Here is a 23,872-nt window from a genome sequence, read left to right on the forward strand (position 1 = left end):
TTTAAAATAAGTAAAGCTTCATTACAATTAACAAAAGTCCAGAGAACCACAATAAAGTCACCAAGGACTTTCACCTTATCTACTATAGAAGGGAACACATACCATGAGTCACCGGGATCCTGTTTCCAAGCTGTGCCCTAGGTTTATTCACATGAGCTAACTATTTTAGCCCTGATCCAGTCCAGCCCCATGTGGTGATGCTGCTGGCTGCCTGATGCCTTCCTAGCACAGCTGGCATTTTTACTGTAAGACCAAATGCTAGTAATGACTATTTTATCTCAATTATTCCAGTTAATGTTTACCTAACTAAATAATTCTTGGGAAAAAGATGCAAACAGGAGAGGAGAGGAAAGGAAAGGTTTGTACTCAGTTGGGTGAAATATGTTATTTTTCCCCAGTGTACAAGACTTCACAAGAGGCAGCCTCTTTTATGGCAGAAGGTGACAAGAGAACCAACTTGCTTTTCACTCTAATCTCATTTGCCCATCTTCTGTCAGCAGAATGAAGCCTTGCGCTCAGATTGCAAAACTGAACCTTTTACCCAGGATCCTGGTTCTTCAAGTCCCTTCAATGAAGCTGTAACAGCTGAGGACCTTCTCATTCTCCATCTTCCCCTTGTGCTCCAAAAGCCAGAATTTTTCAGGCTTCCTCCAAAGCTAATGCCACTGTATCTCCCAAACTATTTAAAACGCTTTGTGTTCATGGCTTTTCTTAAAGACTGAACTATAGCACATTATGAGGCAACCAGCTCTTTGATTATGAAACATCTGACAGGTGAGGACACATTTTTATGTTCTTTTAAACACTGAATCCGCAGTCTAAGCTATTCAGGAGGAAAAAAAAAATGCTCAAAGTAAGGAAAGATGGAATAATTAACACAGATCTTTAGCTGGAGATCAAAAAGACAGGTTAAGTCTGCTTGTAGATGAACCCTGCAGCACTAAGATTGCGTGGCATTTCAACAGCTAAAAGGTGAGCAAGGACATGAAGCAAAATACCTACAAGTCAGCAGACTAGCACCCAAATGCCTTGTTGGTAACAATAGGACTGGAAGTTATTTATAGAAAAATCACTTTTAAAAAAACAATGCCGGAAGTTTCTTTATAGCTCAGTTTTTATATTCAAAGAAAGGTACCATTGTTAAATATACACGTTGTGTGTTGTTTGGTGTTTTTTTCCAAAATCTAAATATGCTAAATGCAAAATCTGTGAAAAGCTTTCATAACTAATCTTTAAAAATGAAATCAATTTGGGAACATTTACCACCTAAATTGGCAAATCCTCTACTGGCAACCAAACAGTTAAAGAAAAAAGGAAAAAAGCCTTAAAAGACTCAAGAGAATTAGCTGTTGCTAAAACAATTTTATGGTCCTTTCCACTTCACTGGAGGTAGTTTGTATGGCTGACTGGAATCTATTCAATGCTGTCAAACATCTAACACTCCCATAGCTAGACGCCTTACAATGAATAACAAGCAGTCTAGCTGCCAATATGCTAGAGCTGCATTTTTTACCAGGGACTGGACCCCAACCCAGCAACACTCTAACTTCATTGTTTGATGCCTTGTTAATTTATAAGACCAAAAATTAACCACAACAAACAAAGTGCCAAAATTCCAATGCACCACAGCTACAAAATCCATCATATTTAATAAACCGCAATACAGAAAGTCAGGTTCATAAAAAAACCTGCATATCTAATTTCTCTTTTGTAGTTTTAATTGATTTTGTAATAGAAAATAACACTCAATTTCAGTAGATGACTTACACAATCTAGGGAGGCTTATGATAAGTGCACAGGATAGAACAAAAAAGAAAGAAGTAGAAACAATGAATAAAGTGTACACAAGTCTTATTGAAACACTAAGCACATCATCTGTCATCTTGAGTATCATAATTTCCATAAATATTATCCCAACCATTGATCTTCTTACTCAGTATTGTGCTTCAAGCAAAATCCTGGACTCTTACCATATTTACATCCTTCATCTTTCAACTGTAATAATGGTGAAGCGCTGACACCAGAACCATATTCCAAGTAAGATAGAGAGTGCTCAGGGACAACACTGTCTCTCTGAAATTACAACTGTGCTATCTTGGCAGGTTTATGATTATGGCTTTGATAGGACTTCTATTCTGTAGCTCATATCCTGCCATCAGAACCACATGGGCATGCTCTCCTCTTCATACAGCATCAAGTTAAAGTCAAACAGGACACAAATATTATGACTTGGGGTATACTTTTAGCATTTTCAACTTCAGGGTGAAAATGAGCATCATTCTGACCATATATTTTACATAGGTTATGACTTTGGGTTTTACTTTTTCATTATTATTTTAATAAAATTACACTTGGCTGTAGAGTTCCCAGGAACTAATTCTTTAGGAACCAAAAGGTGCTGAAAATTTCAGAGCCTCAGTTTGGCAAACAAAATGAAGCAAAGCAGCTGTTTTGAGAAAAAATGGTTATATCATGCAGATACATAAGCCCTCTAAGAAAAACTAAATTCGGATCAATAGCAAAACTAATAAGCTCATTCTTACTATATAAAAACAGATGCTACATGAACTAGCCTTTTAGAACCGAGTTGATTATCCACACCCTAAAAGAGACGCAGCTTCATTTGAAGGAGTGAAGACAAGCAGTGGGCTGTGTATGTTAACATGTGCACATGTGCTTGCGTACACTTGCATTAGTCATATAGTCTTTATAGCACTTAACATCACAGAGGGGCAGGCTTAACGCTCCTGCAGTGGCCAAGGACAATTGCTTCATCAACCATGCACTTTTAAGCATGTATTTAGAATTAATATCAGTGTTGTGTCATTGTTTTTGTTCAACTTAAAGAAGAAAACAACAATGAAGTAATAAAATGTACTTTTCAGAAATCTATTGCCTCTTTTAATTATTTATCCCTAAATGAAGATGGTAGCCATAACGCAAAGTGAGTCACAAATAATTAATTTTTTACTACACTGTTTAGGCTTCTTGCTCTGAAAGCAGGTTACTATTTCTTGGCTTTATATTTAACCTGCTATCCTTACTCCCTCTATTTGGATAACTTACTGGCCGTACACCATACATTAGCATACGCCTGTGCAACTTCAAAGAAACACCAGAATCATGCAGAATTTCGTCTGTTTTGAACCAAAAATCTCCTGAAAATACTCACCTATGTACTAGCTTAATAGCATTTCTGGGACCACAAACACACACAGATATCTGACAGTTTTCCACAAACTCTTTGGCAATAAGACTAAGCCAAACAAGTGTATCCTGATTGTAAACGGAAAAAAAAGACTGGTGCCATGATCCCTCTCAAAGACAGAAGCCTTTGTCAGAAGGCATCAGCCCCAAATCGTTATCATTCCCAAAACCGTAATCACAGTAATTAACCACAAATGGTTAATCACGATCAGAGCTGGTCTCAGATCAAAAGCTGGTAAAAAGCTACATCCATCAATTCCATTGACATGAACATTTAGCATAAAACTTTCAGGTTACATGTTTACACAAAATACAAGATTTAGGGAATGGAAAGTAGAACTTGAATACTGCTCCGCCAGGCAGAAAAGAGCTTTTTATCTTACTACAGATTAATGACTTGTTAATAGTGTGGTTAAGCGCTATCACAGCAAGTCAGCAGTCAGTTGGGAGATAAGATGTGACTTGCAATGGAATGCCTTTGGGTATGAAGAGACACGTACATCCAAATGAATGATCACTGCTGCAAAAGCAAACTTAAGGCTATACAATTTATGTAAAACCAAATTCTTAGCCACGTGTTTAGTCAAATAACATGACAGCTGGATAATACCCAGTAAATATCTCTCAGAATCAACTCGACTGTAATTAGTGGGTTTTATTCCTACTCTGATTTATAATAATTCAGATTTTTAAAAATACATGTATTTCATTTTAGCCTACTTCATATTGACATAAATAGCAAATTTCAAGCAGTTCCATCACTAAAGATGAGATGATCCTTAAGACCAGGAAATCAGGCTACTCTTTGGTATCAAACATCTGCATGGAAGAGAACTGTCATTAACTAACACAGGCCAGAAAGTTCCTTGCATCCCCTTAAAGAGCTGTTCAGGACTACATGAGCTCTAATCCTCCAGAGGACTTTTGTAACAGAGTGGAATGAGGCAAATGCATTAAACAATTTAGATTATTATTTCCAGAAATACTTCTACAGTACTCAAGTGTCGAAATGCTTTTAAATCAAGCAAATGGCACATGCACAAGACTTATAAAGCTGACTACAAGAATTAGATGCTCATACTCCATGAAATTCAGTTGATTCCAGATATATAGTTCCACTGCTCATTTTTAAAAATTCATTCATGACTGACTGTAAGATGAGAGCAGTATCTTAACGAGTATAAAGCCCAAGAGAAATAAAACAAAATTTTAATGTAGACATATTTTTGTATGTCTTATAACTGTGAAAACCTCTCTTCTTCCTTTCGCACAAAAATGGGTGATTACATTACAAGGTGTGCCTTCAGTGCAACTTTTAGGTTTCTAAAAGGTCTCCTATTGTCCTTGGATTCACAAAGGGTTTGAACCCGATGTACATTCATGTAACTGTGGTTCATGAGAACAAAACATATGAGGTCATGCCTTCAACATAAATGATTATGTCATTCAAGATCACATCTGCAAGAAGCACTACTAAATCAGACAGCTTCAATAGGGCAGCCATTCCGGCTCCTTCAAGGTCATTTACAGATACCTCATCACAGGCGTTTCCTCCATTTTCTGTTTTCAGAGCAGGTTTCCTGGTAAGTGCTTAGAAAAAGCAAAATTTCATTTTTAAATAACATTTCTAGTGCAAATATTGCACAAACATAGCTTTCCCTGTACGTTTTTACAGTTATTTTCAGCAATCTAACCACAAGGAATAGAATATACCGCTTTAACCTCTGCTAAGTATGGTTTTTATACTTATTGACAGCTGGTGTTGATCATTTGAACTGGAAAACTTGCAGGAAGGAAGCACCTGAGTTCAGCTCTGAGCGTTCTCCAAAGTCTCCAGGAGTGTTTTACGATACCGTTCAATGTCTTTAATCAAGTAGTTCATTACTGGCTGGCAGAAACTCTTTGTTGCTGTGAACTCACTTAGCACAAAGTTATTTTGTTCATAGTACTGCCATTTCCTTTTCAAATTTGTAAGGTTACTGTGCATCAATCTCCTGCTGCTGTAAGTTTGGCAGTCCTCTCGCTAAGCTTTTATTTTCCTAAAGGTGACCATTTTAACAGGTCTCAAGTCTTTTATTTCACAGGATTGGTTTTTCCTTCTCCATTCCTAATGTTTTCAGACCACCTAAATAATTTTCTGTAAGATTTCCATACACCACTGAATCTTTACCAGAAATTTTGTGGCAAGATTTTAATCTTTTTTCCAAAGGCCACCTTCCTCCCACCCCACCTCCCTTTAAGTTCTGGCTCAAGCCCACCACAGTAATGCAGGCATTTCAGGATACACCAAGTATGTTCTTTCACAGGCAGATGCCCCTTTCCATCCTTGAATTGTACCTAGCAAATATCTATATAGTTTGCTTGTTCAGTACCAAAGGTTTTATATGCTGCAGGAATAATTTGTTCCAGTTAAATGAAATGTTAAACAAATCTTTGCAACTTCAGTTGGCTAAGGATATCTGTGGAGCTGCATCCTATGTGCCTGTAAAGGACACTAAAAGTCTACCCTCAGATATCTCTAAAAATGAGATGCAGTTGGAGTACAGTAGTAAGAAATGCAAAAAAAAAAAAAAAAAATCCTCATTTCTAGCTCTACCTCTAGCACTGACTTTTTGTTGAATATTGCTGAACAAATCACACGAGCTCCCTCCATTTGTTTTTCAAGATATGACACGAGAATACAGCTATTTCGTAAGAATACTGCAAAAGATAAATACTAGACATTCTTTCAGTGCTTCTATCTTCTTCTTAGACTCCTTGTTGTCTCCTAGCTCTCTCCAACTCTAGCAGCATTCCCCATCATACCCACCTATAGGTTAAATACCTCAAATAACTATATGCCTATAGGCTTTCCCTGAATTCATCTGCAAAGCAACCACTTTCTTTAGTGCTCAGTACCATATAGTGGTCAGCAAGAGTAATTTCAGAATCAAAACATTAATGACAACGTAATATAAACAATGAGAGAAATGCATTTAAAAATGGCTTCAGGAAAGCAAGTTTTAGATGACAGTGGAGAGCGATGGGCATGCATTTTATGACTACCTGCTACCTGCTCTGTAACAGGAATAAAATTTTTAAAACCACTGATGGGAGGAGATTGATGAACCAGCCACCAAGAACAACCATCTACCTATAAGTATTTTCTGTTGACTTTTTTAATTGCTCTAAATTCTAATATGCTGTTAATTCTATGTAATTTGCCTCTACAACTCTAAGTTACATCCCCAATTGCAGATGATCATAGCAGAAGTGGTTGCACAGGCATGGAAAGCTTAACTCCTTTTTTTTTCTTCATCACCAAGGACAACAGTCCTTGCTACAAGCTTTCACCTTCTCATGCCTTCCTTGTACTTCTTGAGCTACACAAAATTCTTTAGAAACACCACTCAAACGATCTGCCAGAAATAGGCATCAGATAGTCTCTTCCATTACAACCTTAAACGAATCCCCTTTTAAACCTAATCGGTATTTAGCAGATCTCTTCTCAATATTACCCATCCTTCTCCTTGATGTCTTCACAACTTGTGGAAAGACTGTCATTGATTTCTCTGGGATTTTGATCACATTTTTTTCTCTCATAATCACTAATTCTGTTCTTCATGACACTCCTGAAATTCCTAGCATTGTGCATCTTAAATATCCCTCACTTCCTGTGTTTCTCCTACCTCTATCTGCTCCTCCTCCCGAAGTTATTCTTCTATAACTTTTTTTATATCACTTTTATCACATTAATTGGTAAGCTTGACTCCAAGGAGTTAACTGGCTCAAGGCATAGATCTTTCTGGCTTCTCCTAACGCCTAATTTCTGGTCATATCCAGGTTTTACAATCCCCCTCTATCAAGCCTTTTATTAGCTTTTGCTTTTATTACTCCTATAATCAAGAAACATGGTATGTTGGACTTTTGTCTTGTATAACAGTTTGCCATTCTAAAAATATTAGGTCTGTGACTTTTTACATTCTCTTCATTGAATACATTTTCAGCCATTATAACATTAGTGTGAAGAGAAGTACTTTATGCTTATGAACTTCATGCAGCAAGAACAACACAGAGGCATACGTGCCTTCCTACATTCCAAATATTTCTGCTAACACACATCACTTTGCATTTTTCACAACGTGGGCGGGCAGGCAGGTTTCACAAGAAGCCACATGCAGAGTAGAAGTTGTAGCAATACCTGGGAAAAGTGTTTAGAAGAACAACGGGTAATTATGTGTGCAAATTCTATTGAGCTGAAGTAGAATTCAGAAAATGTTTCTTCTTTGAAGATCTTGCCTCTGCCTTGCCCTTGACAAATGGAGCCCTAATACGCAGGAACATTAGCAGTACAGAATTTTTCTATTCTAAAGAGGTATTTCCAGGTGGCCTCTCTGCCCTTTGAATTAAGGCATAGAGAAAAGCACCAAATATCAGGGTTGGCAGCCTCACACAGCTTGCTGCTGAAGCATGACCCAATGACTGCAACTGATACACACAGTCCCTGCCAGCCACCCACACAGCACTGCACACGTTTGTGGAACAAGTAACAAATCACCATTTCCAGAAGCCCAGAGGAGACCCAGGATCACAAAGCTTACCAATGTGGGTAAATGCACCTTACACGCTTAGAGAATCTAGTGAATGAAAGAATCATCCTTTTGCTATTAGACCTCAGAACATTCTTCTGACACAGGGAAGTGGTACATTCTACCCCACAGACAGAGGAGAGAGAGACAAATCTCTGTGTAACCATGAATTGCCAAAGCTAACAGGAAATCTGTACCTGAGCAGGGCGTTGACTCTTGAGCTCCCGCCTGTCCGGCAGGAAACCCATCCCACAGATCATCGGTGCCTTTCAGATCCAGACCAGGGAAAAGCTGTGCTACTCTGCAAGCAAGATGACCAAGCTCCAGTGAAGGCTGGAACTGCAGCACTAGGACATGTTCCATATCCACAGAGGTGTAGATTTGTAGTTAGTGGGGCCAGGCAGATTCTAAACCATTTCTGATCCAACAGAAATCTTCCCTACCTCATGTATTATTCTTTTTCCAGTACCTGTCCCCATTCAAGACCCTTGGTCCGCTGTAGGCAGGCTGCAAGCAAGCCCTCACTAGCCCTACGCAAGCAAGCAGAACACCACCTTACTGGGACTTGACTGCAGGGAGTACAAGCACAGCGTTTGTTACACTACCTGCTGATACGCTTCCCCAAAGTGCCCGTGACCAGCACACATTTCAAAACTGCCTCTTCTCCTCCTTGCGTTTTAATTGAGGGTATTTTCCTTTCACTTTGAATAAAAAATAAAAATAAAAAATTAGGAATGATGCACAAATACAGGGTTTGGAATACAGCAATACGGTAGACAGAACACATGAAAAATTAGACCAGCTTTAAAACACAAAGACACAAAAATAAAAAACAAAGTTAAAAAGTCTCAAAAATGATAAGGAAGGGTGAACAAACTTGGTCTCTGTAGCTGGCACCGAGAAGCAGTCAGGGCTCCTACCAATAGAAAAGACAATTAGATTCCAGCAGACAAACCAGAAACTAATGATTATGATTGCTGATGCTGCAGACCGTGGCTGGCCCGCATTAGGTTAAGTAAGCTGGATGCAAGCCAGTATCATTGAACAAATGGCACGGCACATTCTGGAGGAATCTGAGGAGAGATTACTAATATCTTAAAGGTGACCTTTCACACATGCTATCCCAGCAAATCAGGCTATTCTCTTGGCTATAATGGACGAGATCAGCAGAGGCCAGTCTCTTGAAGTTATGCACTCTTCATACAAAGAGCATTTTTTATAAAAGAAAAATTATAATAATTGACTGCACCTCATTTGAGCAAAGTACCCTAAGTGCTTTATTGGTTTATTTCACCCCTTCCCCCTGTTTTAAAGAAAACATAAGCTAACTTTCCATTATTCATTATCATCCAGGCAGGCAGCAAGCTAAAAAAGAACTCTACATTTTTAGCCATATTGTCTATTAAAAAATGTAAAACGTTTCCTAAAAGGGCAGGGACATTAATTAAGGCTGCCTCAGGATAAATGAAAATTACTAGGAGTGCTCTGCTTTCCTGAATGAGTTTTCCATAGATTATTTATAACTGAATGAAACCAATTACAGCATTTGTAATGGAAACTGTACGTAAGTTAAACATTTCCACTTTTGCAGAACCTGAAGAGCATACCACATGAACAGAAAAAGGTCTCTACATTTTTATAAAGGGAAAAGAGAAGGTATCTGCTTCCCTAAAAAATTTCCCGTAGGTAAAACAAACAGTAAACACACTGGGTACAAATCCCGTCAGCACGGCGCAAAAGGGCCCTGGTGTAATTGAGAATCAGGCCCTGGATTCCGAGAACTTCTGGAAGTTCTGAAGCTGTAGATTGAACTCCTTTCCATTTCTTCAGAGAAGGAAATACAGCTTAATTAGGCTCAATTTTCTAAATAATGGTTATCCTCTGTAACTAATCAGTAAATTTTTAAATCAGTATCAGACTAAATGCTTGCTCAAATAGTAGAACATGCTCTGTCTTCAAAGTAGAATCTTACCCTGCTGGCAGCTGAAGAAGGTAGAAGACTGAGGATAACCGACACTGGCATATAGTTTTTCTTCTCAAACAGAAAACATCCTTTGCTATCCTACAGAACAGTCCCTAAAACAACACACAATCTTTTTCTGTGCACGGAGATTTTGCCAGTGAGAGAAAACAAAGAGAACTTTGCAGAAAAAAGAATTAATGTAGTTTCAAACACAACAGTGCTTTCTGAATTCATTCTGAATGGAAGAAGGAAAATGCTAAAAGTTACTGCTAGGGAACTGAGAAAGACCTGAATAAAATGAGTTGAATAACCATTAAAGAAAATCCTCAGCCTGAAAGGCATTTCAGGGAGAATTCTACTCCAAATCGGCTAAAAGCAATACACTCATTGACTTCATCTGTAATTATCTGATATTCACCGGATTATGAATTTTACCCCGTCAGTAAGCTAAGCAAGTGCGTATTAATTGCAAGCTGACAAATGCAATGCAGAATAATGTTTTAGCATTTTGTAACATGCTACATATATTGCAGGAAATATCCGTCAGACCATTTTTGCTGCTAGTAGTCAGAAGGCTTAACTTCATTCCTAATTACTTCTGTGTAATCAGTAATGAAGCCATGCGATGATTTAAGAGGTATCTATAGTCAGATAAAACTAGTATGTATAATAATAGTGTATTTTGATTTTCATTTCCCTTCTAGACTCACATAAAAATAACATCTAAGTGAAAACCAGAGCAGATGCAAGAAGATTGTTCATTAAGTGTTCTAGGTTTAACACTGCTTTATGGGAGACATTATGATGCTACCAACTAGACATTAGCACAATGAAGACCTGTTGTTCTGCAATGCATGTAGGCTCCAATGCCTACTGTGCATTATCCAAGAACCTGGACAAATCTTTTCTTAATTTGTCATGTTTATCCTTGGATGTCAGATAAACTAGCAGACACAAGTGTCATTGATGAAAAGTAAAGGAGAACCTAGGCAATGGGAGCTAAGATAACTAAAAATCTCAAGTGAAAATTTTAGCAGATTACTGGAATTGCTTGGGGTTTTTTTTATAATCTACATATTATACTGATGGTAAGTCTCTGGCTCTGTCAGGTGCTTTAAATTGAAGAGAGCTGTAATATCAGGTATCTTGGAAGGTTACAAACATCCAGGCATTTTTCTCCTAGTTAAATAGTTCCTTAGTTTAGAATATCCTCTGCCATTGCTTCTTTCTGTAGACTCTTTAAAGTGTTTTTTCTCTTACATAATCTGGTGACCAGAGTTCAGCACAGGAATTAAATTTTTAGATCTGTGCATTTCTTTCTCATTTGTTCTCTGCAAGAATTCCTTTACTTTCAAGACAGACAGATCTATCTGCATTTTCTAGATTAGTCTTTAGCCTGCTTAAGACCACACCGCTACATGTTTTTCCATTGACAGTCATGTTGAACTTCATACAGATGTAGTCAGCTGCATCATTAGTCATTTCAATAATTTCTGGTCTAATATTCAACACCTTGAGAGAACACCTGCCAGTCATATGCTGCTATTATTTATGAGACAGTTCTACCATCCTAGTTCTTTCCTCTTTAACCTACCACTTACAAAAACGGATCCACTTTAAGTGTATTTTTATCCTTGACTTACATAAATGCTGTCAAAAAAGTTTTTTCATGCTCTTTTTCCAACTTTTGTATGACAAGTGTACTCATTATAGACCCGTACTACCTTTCTGTCGTCTCAGTCAACATAAAAGTAAAGGGACTGTAAAATTATGAAACAGTTAATGTATTTGCCTTTATTTAGAAACCCACCCTTGTAACCCCTTATACCAATTCCTGTGGAATGTCCACAGACACTACAAATACTCACACACCAGGGGAACATTGCTCCTAGAGTTACAAGATCAGATGTTTCAGAGTATGAAAATACATTGTTGATATCGAGCATAATAACCCCCAAATTTTTGTTTAGAAAATTCTGCACACAAGCCAGAGCTATCTGCTTTACAGGGTTGCTTCTCAAGGAACAAACTTCACCCTGCCCCCCTTTCATTTCACAGCAGCACTCATTTCACACTGAACCCCATCATAATTATCTGTAATGTTTTCATGGACTATTAAACAATGATCTAACTGAAGACTAAAAACTGATGCAAAACCAACACCAACTTGTTTAAATGTTTATTCATCAAATATTGAAAGTGATAAATGGGAGTAGCAAATAATTAGAGAGCACTTACTGTAGCAGAGAGCTGTGGTCCATTCAACTGTGCATGCAGGATGGCTTCATTGATGGAGTTCCGGATTCCTGTCAGTGCAATTTCCAGATCATGCGAGGCAGCCATTTCATTAGTCAGATATTCCAGCGTGGAGATATACTCCCTCCATTGTGCATCCAGTTCTGACACACTGGCCAAACAGCCCCTCATTACGTTTAGACAATATCCGACACAGGGTCTGATTAGCGTCAGGCCCTGGCAATGCGGGCAGTACTGCATCTTCACTAGAGCTTTACTACATTCCTTCGTGAGAGCTGCATGTTCAGTAGTATTTATCACTTCGATGCCCAGGCTGAGGGCCTGGCTGAGCATCCTACTCGCCCAAAGAGATTTTGACAGCTCTGTAACCATGTTTTTAGAATAGCGTCCAAAAGGATTTATGTCTTGCCTTGTAAGCCGTAGACACTCTGTATAGTCCTCTGATAAATCTGTAATTCCTGGGTTTATTAGCCGACTATACACCAGAGGAAAGAGACTGTCAAAGAACCGTAACACTGCACTTTCCACTGTAGTCTCTGCGCCCAGAATGTAGAGAGAGAAGTCTGTAAAAAGTTCTTTAACAGGCTCTGCTGCTTCTTTTGCCATAGGTCTGTAAGCTGTCTCAAACAGGGAACTTGTGCGGTTTTCAGCAAAGCGAAGCAAAGACTCAAAGGCCTCTAAAAAAAGGGGCAGGGAAGAGAAAGAACTAGAGGTTAATAGCAAGGAACTGACATCTTAGTCACAGGACTAATACTGTCCTGAACAGGAACATCAGTGGTTACATGAAATCTGCAATATAAATACACTAATAGTTCATACAGCTTTCATCAGTAATATGATTAAAAAGACCCCTAAATATTACCATCTGCATAATAAAAGCAACACATAATACACAAATATTTTCTAAAAAAAAAGATTACTGTATTCTCAGTAGCTAGACCCTGACCCAAACTCCCGAGGTCAATGAAGGACTCCCACAGACTCCAGTGAGCACAGGCAGGGTCTAAGACAGCTTTTGTAACTGGCACTGCATTTGGGCAGTTCAACTAGATAGATTTCCAAAACATCCCTCTACATACAAGTGACATCAGTTTCCAGTACACAGGGAGGGCTGCAACATTTTTTCATGTTCCTATAAAACTCCAGAGAAGAATACTTGAATAGGCAAAATTATTTATGTGATGCAAGTTCTGGAACTGTGAGACAGAGAAGTAACTGGTAACAGAAGCTGTCTCTAATACACCAATCACACTATCACTGCTGCGCTGGACCGAATAAATAATGATAAAATATCCACATTTAATAAAAAAGTGAAAATTCATATTCAAACTTCTTGTAAAGCTATAAGAATTCACTGCATATTAATATTAAAGTCAGAGAATAACTTCTCATCAGTGCACAGAAATGCTGATCCTCATTCATTGGCTGTACTTTTCAACTGTAACTGTTAGAAATGTTTTAATAACGTAATAGTTTATGAATGCAGTATCTTGATAGCATAGCAACAGCTTAAAGTTGTATTAGCTTTTAATCCCGGGTAATCTATTGCTATGAAATCCTGCATCAAGAATGGAAAAAGCATAAAGCATTCGTGTCCTCCCACAATCGGTCCGGATTTCTAAAACACATACTTGCACAGTTTGGAGAGCTGACGTGCAGAGTAAATACATGCTAGAAGGAAGGACTAGACAAAGCTGACACACAAACAGCAACTTTAGACAAGCTGCTGGACAGCAGCTCAATGAAAGCTTGTGAGACAACTGAATACAAACAGAAGCTGAAGCTTTTGTTTCACAGTGCTGTGAGTGGGTGGCTGAGAGGCACTTCTTGCAAAGTACAACTCAAGGATGAAGGAAAGATGCTGTGTGAATAAATTCTCTCCCTGTTAACATCAGCTAGGTCTGGACACCAGCCAGTGGTTGGGCAGGACTTGACCATCAAGTCTGCTATAAACCAAAACAAATTTATAAAGTCAGGAAAATAGTATCTTCTTTAACTACACCATTTTTGAGTGGCCTAAAAAAAATAAATAAAACAAAATTTAAGGAGTGTCATGGTTAAGACATTTCAAATTGCAGAAGGCAATATTATATACCCAAACCACTGATTGGGGTGCTAGAATTTATAGACGGGGCAAGGAAGGGATCAGTTCCCAAGATTATTTTTAATGACACAGAAGACAGTAATCCACACCATTCCCACTGCTTTGTTTGGAAGCTCTACAACAAAAAAGCCTCTGACATAAATCATTCTTGCACTTCTCTGGACGGCAAGTAGTTCCAGTCAAGGCAGGAGACCTATCCCTTTCTACCTCCTGAGGACTGGCCAGATAATGGGTTTTTCGGTCTAATCCTACCCTGCATTCATCTGAACATCACCACGCGATTCACTGCGGTGTAACACAAACTGAAGTCACTCAAAGATCAGCTCAGCAAAGGAGCGGATACAATACTGTAAGTCAAGATTAGCATACACTGGCAAAGTTTTGTAGAAAAGCCTGCTCAGTGCCTTCCTCTATGCCATCTCCCTGGGCAACTAACTTGCTTGTTATGATAAGCATTACAATCCCTTTACCACAAAGGGTGATTTAACTAGACAGATAATGCAACATATCTCATTGTACATTAAATCATCGGTATTTTACACACACAGGCACACGCTGTATCCTTCTGCCAGAGAATCACTTCAGCATTCCCACTGGTATTACAGCAACTAATACTCTGGAAGTGCTTATAAAATCCTAGAAATTAAGATTCAGATACACTTCAGTTGAAAAAGAAGAAAGTCCATTCTCAGGCAGAGAAACACCTTGCCAAGTTTCAGGCTGAAGCAGACTTTTACAGCTGAAAAAAATCTCTGAAAATTGGATTTACGATGGAAATATTGACACAACTTAAACTGTACTGCAGTAAGCTGTATACTACGGCACTATTAAAAGTTTTTTGTTTGCCACATCACCCCTATGTGTTTATTTTAATTTCTAGAGGACACCTAAACACTATTTTTATCATACTAAAAAGGCAATGGAAATATTCAAAATATGAAAACAGTGTTTTAAGTTTCCTCCTTCAATTACACACACTCTCTTACAGATATTCAGCTTATCATTAGATTATGGGAGCAGGGACTCCTACAACGCCAACAGAGTCACTGTTGCTTTACCTTCTACACCCATAAAAGCAGAACTGCAGGCATCATCCTCCTTATCCAAAAACTAAATGAAATGCATTTATAAGTGTCCAAGTATCCTTATTGTCCTGAGAAATAACTGCCCCAGTGAAAGATGAGAGCAAAACAGTCAATGACAACGTACTTCCCGAGGAAGCAGATTTCAGCAGCTTCCTGGGATACTAGGTTGTAAACTAGAAGTCATGTAGCATTTTATTTTCAAACTTCTTAATTGCAAAAATTCTGCATTCAATTAAATAAAATTCTGCATTATTCTGAGACAAGTATGAAATAAAAGTATTTAATAGTGTCATTTATTTTTCATTGCATAAGAGATAAATTGTGATAGTATATAGCTTCATTCCTCCCGCAAAAAGAGCCCTAACATCAAAAGTATGGCACAAAAAAATATGTCTGCTGATCGTAGATGTGCTGCAGACACTTGTAAGGTATCATTTGCTTCCTTATCACCACTGGTCAGACACAATAAATGACTCATGCTTGCAGGCACTCTAGCAATGATGTTTGAGAAGGAAACACATAGGTCTTTTTTCATTGTTATAAGGCATTAAGAGATGTTTGAGACAATCAAATTACTGGATCAGCTGGATGTTCTTAGACCTTCAATTAGAAATAACGGGGCTTCACACAGTCAAACAATTTGGTAACAATGGGCAGCTTGCATTCTGGTTGTACAGAGCAGGCAACCTTAGCCTTTTGTTTGAAAAGTGATTAATTATATGCTTTTAATGCACCTTGTGTGGTACTTTGTATGGAGTTTCTAAATCCCAAGGAAGGTTTACCACTATCTGTAAAAACAGGTGGTCGTGTGTGCAGTGAAATACAGCAAACTTTAGACTCTTAAGAACTCACAAAAAGCTGAATTCTAAGCCTAAGCACACACTGGGAGAAACATTTAATCATCCTTCACAGCCTTTGGCTTCCACCCCGCTACCAGCAGCATACAATGTACTATAAATTGCAAACACATTGATTCTGAACAGAAATAAGATGTAACCAAAATCATCCGGAATTTTATGGACACATTATGTATTTTCTGTGTTCCTTTAGTATTGAAATAAACAGGAAGATGGAGAACAAAGTTTGTTCTCATGTTCCTCAAAAGCCCCTTTTTGATTTAAGACTGCAGGTAAAGTTGAAACAGCAACCAGCTTTGGATTTTGAACGAACACACCAGTAACTACTTAATATAAGTCAGGCAACACCACCTTCCATGGGGAGAATTTTGTTCAAACTGTTTATCGTGCGCTCACAAAACACTTGACACCACCACTGATGGGTCTGTGACAAACACAGCTGATCAAATACAGGTCATCTCTGGAAACTTCGCATCTGAACTGCCGGTGTTTGAAAATCAGCTTCTGGAGACAAGCCCAGCTACGACAAGATGCTGTGCTGGTTTTGCTGCTCCACCAGCAGCACGGAGCCTGCCAGGCCAAGCAGCTAACCAGTTTGCATGCTGAGTTCCCAGCCTGGTTCCTAGCATTCACATACACTAAAAATTGTATTATGCTCAGGCTAACACACACAGATGGAAAAACATTGCTTTGCACGTATAGCATCCATGCTTATTCATCATGAGCATGGCAGAGCTTGGTTTTGAGTGATAGCTTCCTTCTGAAAGACAGACATCTGTCCTGACACAGAGGATGCTTTGCTTCTCTTAAAGCAGCCAGCAGCTACATTTCATATACTTAATGCAATAAAAATCCCAAAGGATTCCTAAGTTCTCACACCAGCTTTTGCAGCAGTGTAACACCACTGACTTCTTCAGTGGAATTTAATTCTGATTTAAGCGCATTGTATGTCAGAAGAAGCTGCAGAATTTAAGTAAATCTGCTAAAAGAAATCTGCTAAAAGAAATCTGCTAAAAGAAAGTATAGTGCTACATGGAGAAACAAATTTAGGAGGTATGTAGCAGTCTGCCCAATACTGGTGTGCCAGCATTTTCCAAAGATTTACTCTATTTTTTCACCACCTGAAGGTCTATTTGGGGAAAGAACAAGCAGATTTTAAATAACAGTACAGACAAGGGAAAAATATCTAACATTGTAACTACAGCTTTGACTAGTTCCTCATGTCATGTAAACGCTGCATTCAATGACTTGCACTAACTCATTTCAGCAGGAATAGCTTCTTGTGTTTTTAAATTGCCATCATCTCTATTTTAGCACAGTCAGGTGCAACAGCTCTCCAAGTTTGTGTCCAGGCCACCACCCCTTCTCCTGCAGCCTTATCCTCAGGACAAGAATCAAAGATGCAAAACTGCCACGCATCAATTTGCCACTCTTTCTGCCACAAAAACCTTTCCGGGTGTGTTCTGAGAAACTACTTATTTTTCAGGATCCCAGACACAGGGCAACATAGCCTCAAGGAAAGACCTCAACAAATGATTCACTGAAGTGCATAGTGAGTCTGAGCACACGTGGTAGTATGAGAGCTTGCATTCAGGATTGCCTTCATCTCATAAATCCCAGACTTCTTACCGTGCATGAAGGTCAGCAAGTGTGGTCTCAGGGAATACACTCAGCCAGGAGGTTTCCAAGAAAATCTGGACTGACATACGATAGCCATACAACAAGGAAATTCATTTGCTTCCCTCTCTTATACCAGACCTTTGCAAGCTATTGAGATCCTTATTCTGTAAGTAGCTATAGGGTTCAGATGGGAGGCATTCAGACAGGCTAAGCAACTTCCAACTTGCTGGATTATGAATCAGTCCAAATCCACGTTCTTTTCTTTCCACAGGTCCAACACAGGAATGTTAGCATGGGAACCATTTTCCCAAAATAAAGTCAATCTAAGCACCAGACACCTCTGTGCACAGAGGACCATTTCTGTCACGCAGCAGCTGAGGCGGAGGTAGGGTGGGTCTACTGTTTGAACCCCCATGTCTTCAAAAACAAAAGTCATAAAACTGAGTGCAAACCACGACACGCATATGTGAAAGGAAAGTTACTGTCATTGCCATCATGCTTTCGTGTGTGACTCAAAGCTGGCGCCTTGCCCACAGGGCTGACAAGGTAAGACCACCCTGCTAATGCAACGGCTCTCCACTACATTAATAATTCCTTACACTCTGCAACAATTGAACACATGCTGAACTTAAATTTAAAAAACACACAAACTTCTAAAAAACAGAAAAAAGGAAACCATTACATTATAAACATTCCTGAAAAGATTTAATGTTGCTCAATAAACCGAAAGTAGAAGCAAACATTGACATTATCTCTATCAAAATAACGTCTGTGTACATTTTAGATTTGAGTGTAATCATGAAAGAAGAATGATAAATTTAAGTAGCTCCATTATTTTTTTGGTCTCTTAGGACCACGCTAATATTTGGCTCCTTTCCCTTCAACATCTTGCATTTATTACAGTTACAGGATGAATGAAAGTTACAGTTTGTTGAACAATAGCTTCCTTTTAATGCTTTCAAGTCCATTCAATCTTCCGCATCTTTATGGTTTGCCAAAATAAAGGACAACATATTAATATTTTGCAGTAGTAGAATTTAAGTACATATTATTTGCAATTTGATGCATAGAGAACAAGGTACACAGCAGAAAAATCACACCCAGGTACACATCTACATGAGACACAAGAGATAAAATTCAGAGTTCTGCTTTTTTGGATATGCAAAGATCTCTAAACATATTTAAAAGAATAAGAACAAGAGTGCTTGAAAAGCATCGTTAATTAAGATGAACAGGTGGGGTGTTAAGATTACTTTAAGAAAGAATGGAAGCGCAAAACAAATTGTGTTTGCAAAGACAGAACCTGAAATCCATTCATTCATTAAGCTGCTTTTGAAAACAACTTCTTAAAACTTTCAGCTTCATTTCTATTTTGTGACATGTTGCTGGTAGCAAAGAATGTCAAGCACTGGGAGTTTCCTTCTGATTTATCCTGAATCATTCTGCTGAATGTAGGGCCAAAGCTCTTTATTAATACCCTACTTTTCATGAGTTTTACTGTTTTTAAAATGGCAGTCTTCCTGTACATAAACACTGCCACTCTCGATGAAGCTGACGAGAAATAACACATTAACAAACGTATCAGCAGTCTTATAGAAATATGATGTCCACCTCACCATAATTGACCCTACACCAACACTTGCAGGAAACACTGCAAGCTTGCTCCAGAACATTTTCAGTCAGAGAAAAACCTGAAAGCTCTCAGAATCTGGGCCAAGTGGAAGCACCTCTTACTTTCCACTCACCTCCTGTAACTGCTTTTAACAAAGCAGAGTGCAAAACAGATTCGAAAGCAAGAAAGCGAAGTCAGTTTTGGAAAGGGAGAAAAGGGAAGTTTGAATTTGCTCCCCTTGACAGCAAGGAGAGGGTATGATGTCTTTAGAGCTAATCAGTCCTTCAAAAATATAGATCAGACGGAAAAACACAGCTTTCCATTACTATGTGTAGGGCCAAGGTCTTTACCTAACAGTCTTGCCATGAGTTTGTCTATGTTGATAACATCAGATAAATACCCCATCATGTACCTCTTGACAGAAACTTCTGCCCCAGCTGAAAAATAAGAAGTCCGTGCCTCCTTCCCTGTCCGTACCTAACAGCTATGGACAACCCCAATTAACAAGAAATCAATGGGTAGGATTATTTACAAGCTACTGTTATCATCCTTTAACCCTCTACTGAGTTCCAAGTGTAATTTAAGACTGTTTTTGACTTAAGAAAACTTATGAAAAGTTGCAAGGGCTTTAAAACATTCTAGCAGTGAGACTTGCAGAGCGTAAGAACACTTGGTCTTTCCTTAGTAACACCTCCTGTGCTGGGAGCGTGGAGAGCGGTTTGCCGCATGTAACACTGGACATGAGAAAGCCTGGTGCAATCTGAGTTTCAGAGCAGCAGACCCACTACTGCAGTTTGGCAATGTGGGCAAAGCTAAGACGCTTACGAAAACCAATTTCTAAATGGTCTGTTGGAAGACTGACTTCCAATAACAGCAATAGGAACCAACACCATTAACTACCATCTGAAAACTTGTATTTTGGCATGAAAGTTAGTCTTGTTTATTGTTTTCATATGCACAAACCTATTCTTTCAAGCCTTGGGACAGCTGTGCAATTACATAGGAAGCAACCACCCCCTCAGACTGCTACCCCAGCCAGCAAACCCATGCCCTCTTCTGAATCAAACAGTCCTACAGAACACTTATTTCTTCTTCTTCTTCTTTTTTTTTTTTTTTTTTTTTAACTTAAACAGCTTCTTTACTATCCAATCTTGTGCAGAGAGAAGGGGAGCAAATATGCAGCTCATATTTTGGTGAGATTGATGACCATACACTTTGGGTTATTTTGGTGAGTATGTGATTCTGGAAGCATCAGTAATAGAAGTAACATCCCCAAGTTTAAAATAGGCTCACTGCTTCATAGGCTGCTGATGCAAAGGGAAAAAAAGGCAGGAGACACACAAGCCTAGGAGATACACCTTAATAACAACAGAATGGTCCACTGAAAAGTAGCAATCTTTTGTTCTGCACTGGTCATTTTGCCATGAAATCATATAATGATATCTGTAGCCTGCGTGCTGGGGAATATATCCAAATTGCTGGTAGTAGTAACCACAGCACACGCAGTTTTCAGACTTAGTGGCTTTAGCTTTATCGTTAACAAAACAACAACATGTAACAAAGTTGCAAACAGCTGCAAAAGTATTTATCAAAGACAAACTAGAAAAAGCTCTACCGTCTGCTGCAGAACACCATACCTGCCCTTTTTAAAGAACACACTATAGGGAAGAGTTTATAAAAAAATAAGTCACGCTTCCCAAAATCAGTTACAGTTTGCTAACTTGATTTTGAGCTGCTCACTATTTATTTCACCTTCAAACTTTTTGTGGATACAATGAATGAGCTGGAAATTAAATTTAGCTGTTTATTATTTCTGTATACTGCATTTCAGTACAGTTGTACCTTATTTTATACACTGTAATTATAGGGTGCAATTACTTACTCCTTTTTAAAGTGAGCAGTCTCCAGTAAAACTAGATCAGTTGACCAGCAGAAAGCTGGAGACCAGATGTGGTATTAACCTTTCATGACATCACTGGGCTTCTGCCGACAGATAAATAAAGCAAGTAGTTCTTTGGGAATATTTGTGCAGTAGAAGGCTGATGGACACCTAGCATCACCGTGGTAAGATGATCTAGAAAAGCAGTAAAAGCCCTGAGGACTATGGCTGCACTTTTTATAAAGCCGTGGCTATCAGTATTATTCTCCTTCTGTCAAAAGAGAATTCCAAACAATGATTCATAAAATTCATATCTGCCAGTTCAAACCTGTCAGCTATTACTTAATAATATCTATTCACAGTTTTAACAGGAGTTGGGCCAAAATAATGGAAGAACAAACTACGGCTGTGCTTCAACAACATTAGCTATGCCTTTAATTTGCTTTCCAAGAACAATTAATTTATAAAAATGGTTTTCTCAATCTACAAAGGGAAAAAACCACAAGCAGTTATATATCTGTAGGTAGCTAGGTTCTTCACATAACTATAGCTATCTTTGAAGTTCTTAAGAGGTTTAACAGCCATCAGACTGGGAGCAGAGGTGATGTTATCTGATTTATTTGATCAATCACTAACACAGACAATGACGACTGGAAGCCACAACTACAGCACACAATTCCCAAGATGGATTACAGCACAAAGCACTTGCAAAATAGCTTTGAATAACAACTCTGTAACCATCAATATTGCTTTCAAGAGAGATCCACAGAAACAGCCTACATTGCTTAAATTAAGTCTGATCTAACTATTCTAATGAACAAAGTTTTTGCCACATAAAAAAGCATCTGCTTTTATTCTTTCAGGCTAAAACCCTGTGCACAGTTGCAAAGACCTATAGCGAACTGAAAAGTCATCATTTTTCCTTAGAAAAGGAAAAAGCTTTCCAGTAAAAATAAACAACAGGTTGAACAATATTTTCTTAAAATTCAACCCTGAACCATCACTTTATGGGATGAGATAAACCCCCAGCATCTTTTCAAGTAAGGGTCTTGCTGTGGGGTGGGGGTTTTTTCGACGTATTTGAGTATTGTTGTAAAAACATAGTCAGCCCCAAAAGGTGTGTTGGCCCAACAATCCAAGACTTGCATGGTGTTAGACAGGACTTACACTGGGCTCTAAAAAGTGGATTGCCCTCAGTTTGGTTTCTTTGGTATGTAGAGCAGCAATTCCTTTGAATGAGCGGGACTTCCAGTGCCAAAGCCTTGCACACTTTTTCTACTAGTTTTCAATACACAACAGTTTGGTTATTAAACTCTAACTGAACACTTCTCAAAACTCACACAGTTGTTACCAAAATACGCAGTGAAAGATGGAGCTCAGGGTACCTTTAGGGCATGCCTACATCTGAGGCTAGCCAGGGAGGTAGCTGTTTCTGGTCACTATACATGTTAAGCACTGACACGCAAAAATGCTACTAACATTGGGACATGGTGCAAAACAATTACTTTATTCTTTCTGAGGTTCCATAGCAATTACTTTCCCACGTGTGTAAGCAGTTTTTCAGTGCTGTGAATCACTGCACTATGCATGCTAGCATGGGGCTAGTTTATGAGTGAAGATAATACCCTTCCTGTAATCTCTAGAATTAAGGTTTTCAGGTAATCTCTTCCCACAGACTGCTGCACAGAATAAAAGGGTATCACCTTTCTTCAGATTTCCCAGACTACTTTTATCACAAGTACTTTTGGAATGAGATACTGTAAGCGCTTATAGTGTAGTTTCCAGAACTAAAACAGACTTGTGGAAGAACTGCAGCATGGACTGGCTTGAGAGCCTGAGGCACTGTGTCATTTATCATAGCACTCTGAATGCCCTGGGCCTATATGGAATAAAAAAAACCCCTCTTAACTGCAATCTATGCCTAGGTAAGAGGGACATTTAAATGACAACATGTGTAGGACATATAGGAGCAAGCAAGTCATAGTAACCATGGACTACTGCCATATGAAAGCCAGAAAGTCCAAAATGCAACTAGGTGGGGACACGGCTAATGTACAACTAAAATGTGGGTATGTACAGATAGAGCGGTTTTGTATTTCTTGAGGAGAGGGACTATTCAAAAAATATTAGAAAAAAATGGCCAAAAATTGCTTCCGCAGCCTTCCTGCAAGTGAAGATCAGAGAGAAAGTAAAAGCTGTGCCAACTACGCACAGTGCCAGGTACTAATACCGGAGAGGAACAGATGCCATCGTTAGCCAAAGAGAGGGCATTTATGTTGGTGGTCTGTTGGAGCCCAAACACACTGCACATTTGACACAATCGGGCTTGGAAAGCAAGCAAAGTGGGGCTTGCCAAAAACACTACAGAATCCTCTCTGTTGCTTGACTTACGCGGTGGCACTGATGATGATCCATGAGGCACTGAGCACTGGGATATTACCTTAGGGGAAATATAAAATATAAAACATATCTTTAGAATCCAGATGTGACCAAAGTACTGAGTACACTCTAAAACTTGTCTCTGGTACATTGCTGCACTGCATGTTCATGTTTCCTGATAGGGACACACTTCAAAGTTGCCAGTAACTTTGGGACATAGAAAAAATTGAGGTATTTTATTTGTGTATCTCTGGTGTATTAAATACTATCAAGAAAGGAAAATAAAAAATAGTTTTAATAACTTGCATTTGTTAAGAAGAATCAAAAATCTCTCTTCTGAGT

At 38.7% G+C, this 23,872-nt stretch overlaps 1 protein-coding gene across 1 annotated transcript in view; it reads right to left on the bottom strand.

Annotated features, from left to right (window-relative positions):
• LOC104259710 (glypican-5-like) overlaps positions 1-23,872 on the bottom strand; it is a 391,297-nt gene that overhangs the window by 288,901 nt on the left and 78,524 nt on the right. The window contains exon 3 of the mRNA XM_059822578.1: positions 11,977-12,671. Within this exon, the coding sequence (XP_059678561.1) occupies positions 11,977-12,671 (695 nt within the window). The remainder of the gene's footprint in view (positions 1-11,976; positions 12,672-23,872) is intronic.

Source organism: Gavia stellata, chromosome 11, assembly GCF_030936135.1.
Source record: "Gavia stellata isolate bGavSte3 chromosome 11, bGavSte3.hap2, whole genome shotgun sequence".
Lineage (NCBI taxonomy): Eukaryota > Metazoa > Chordata > Aves > Gaviiformes > Gaviidae > Gavia > Gavia stellata.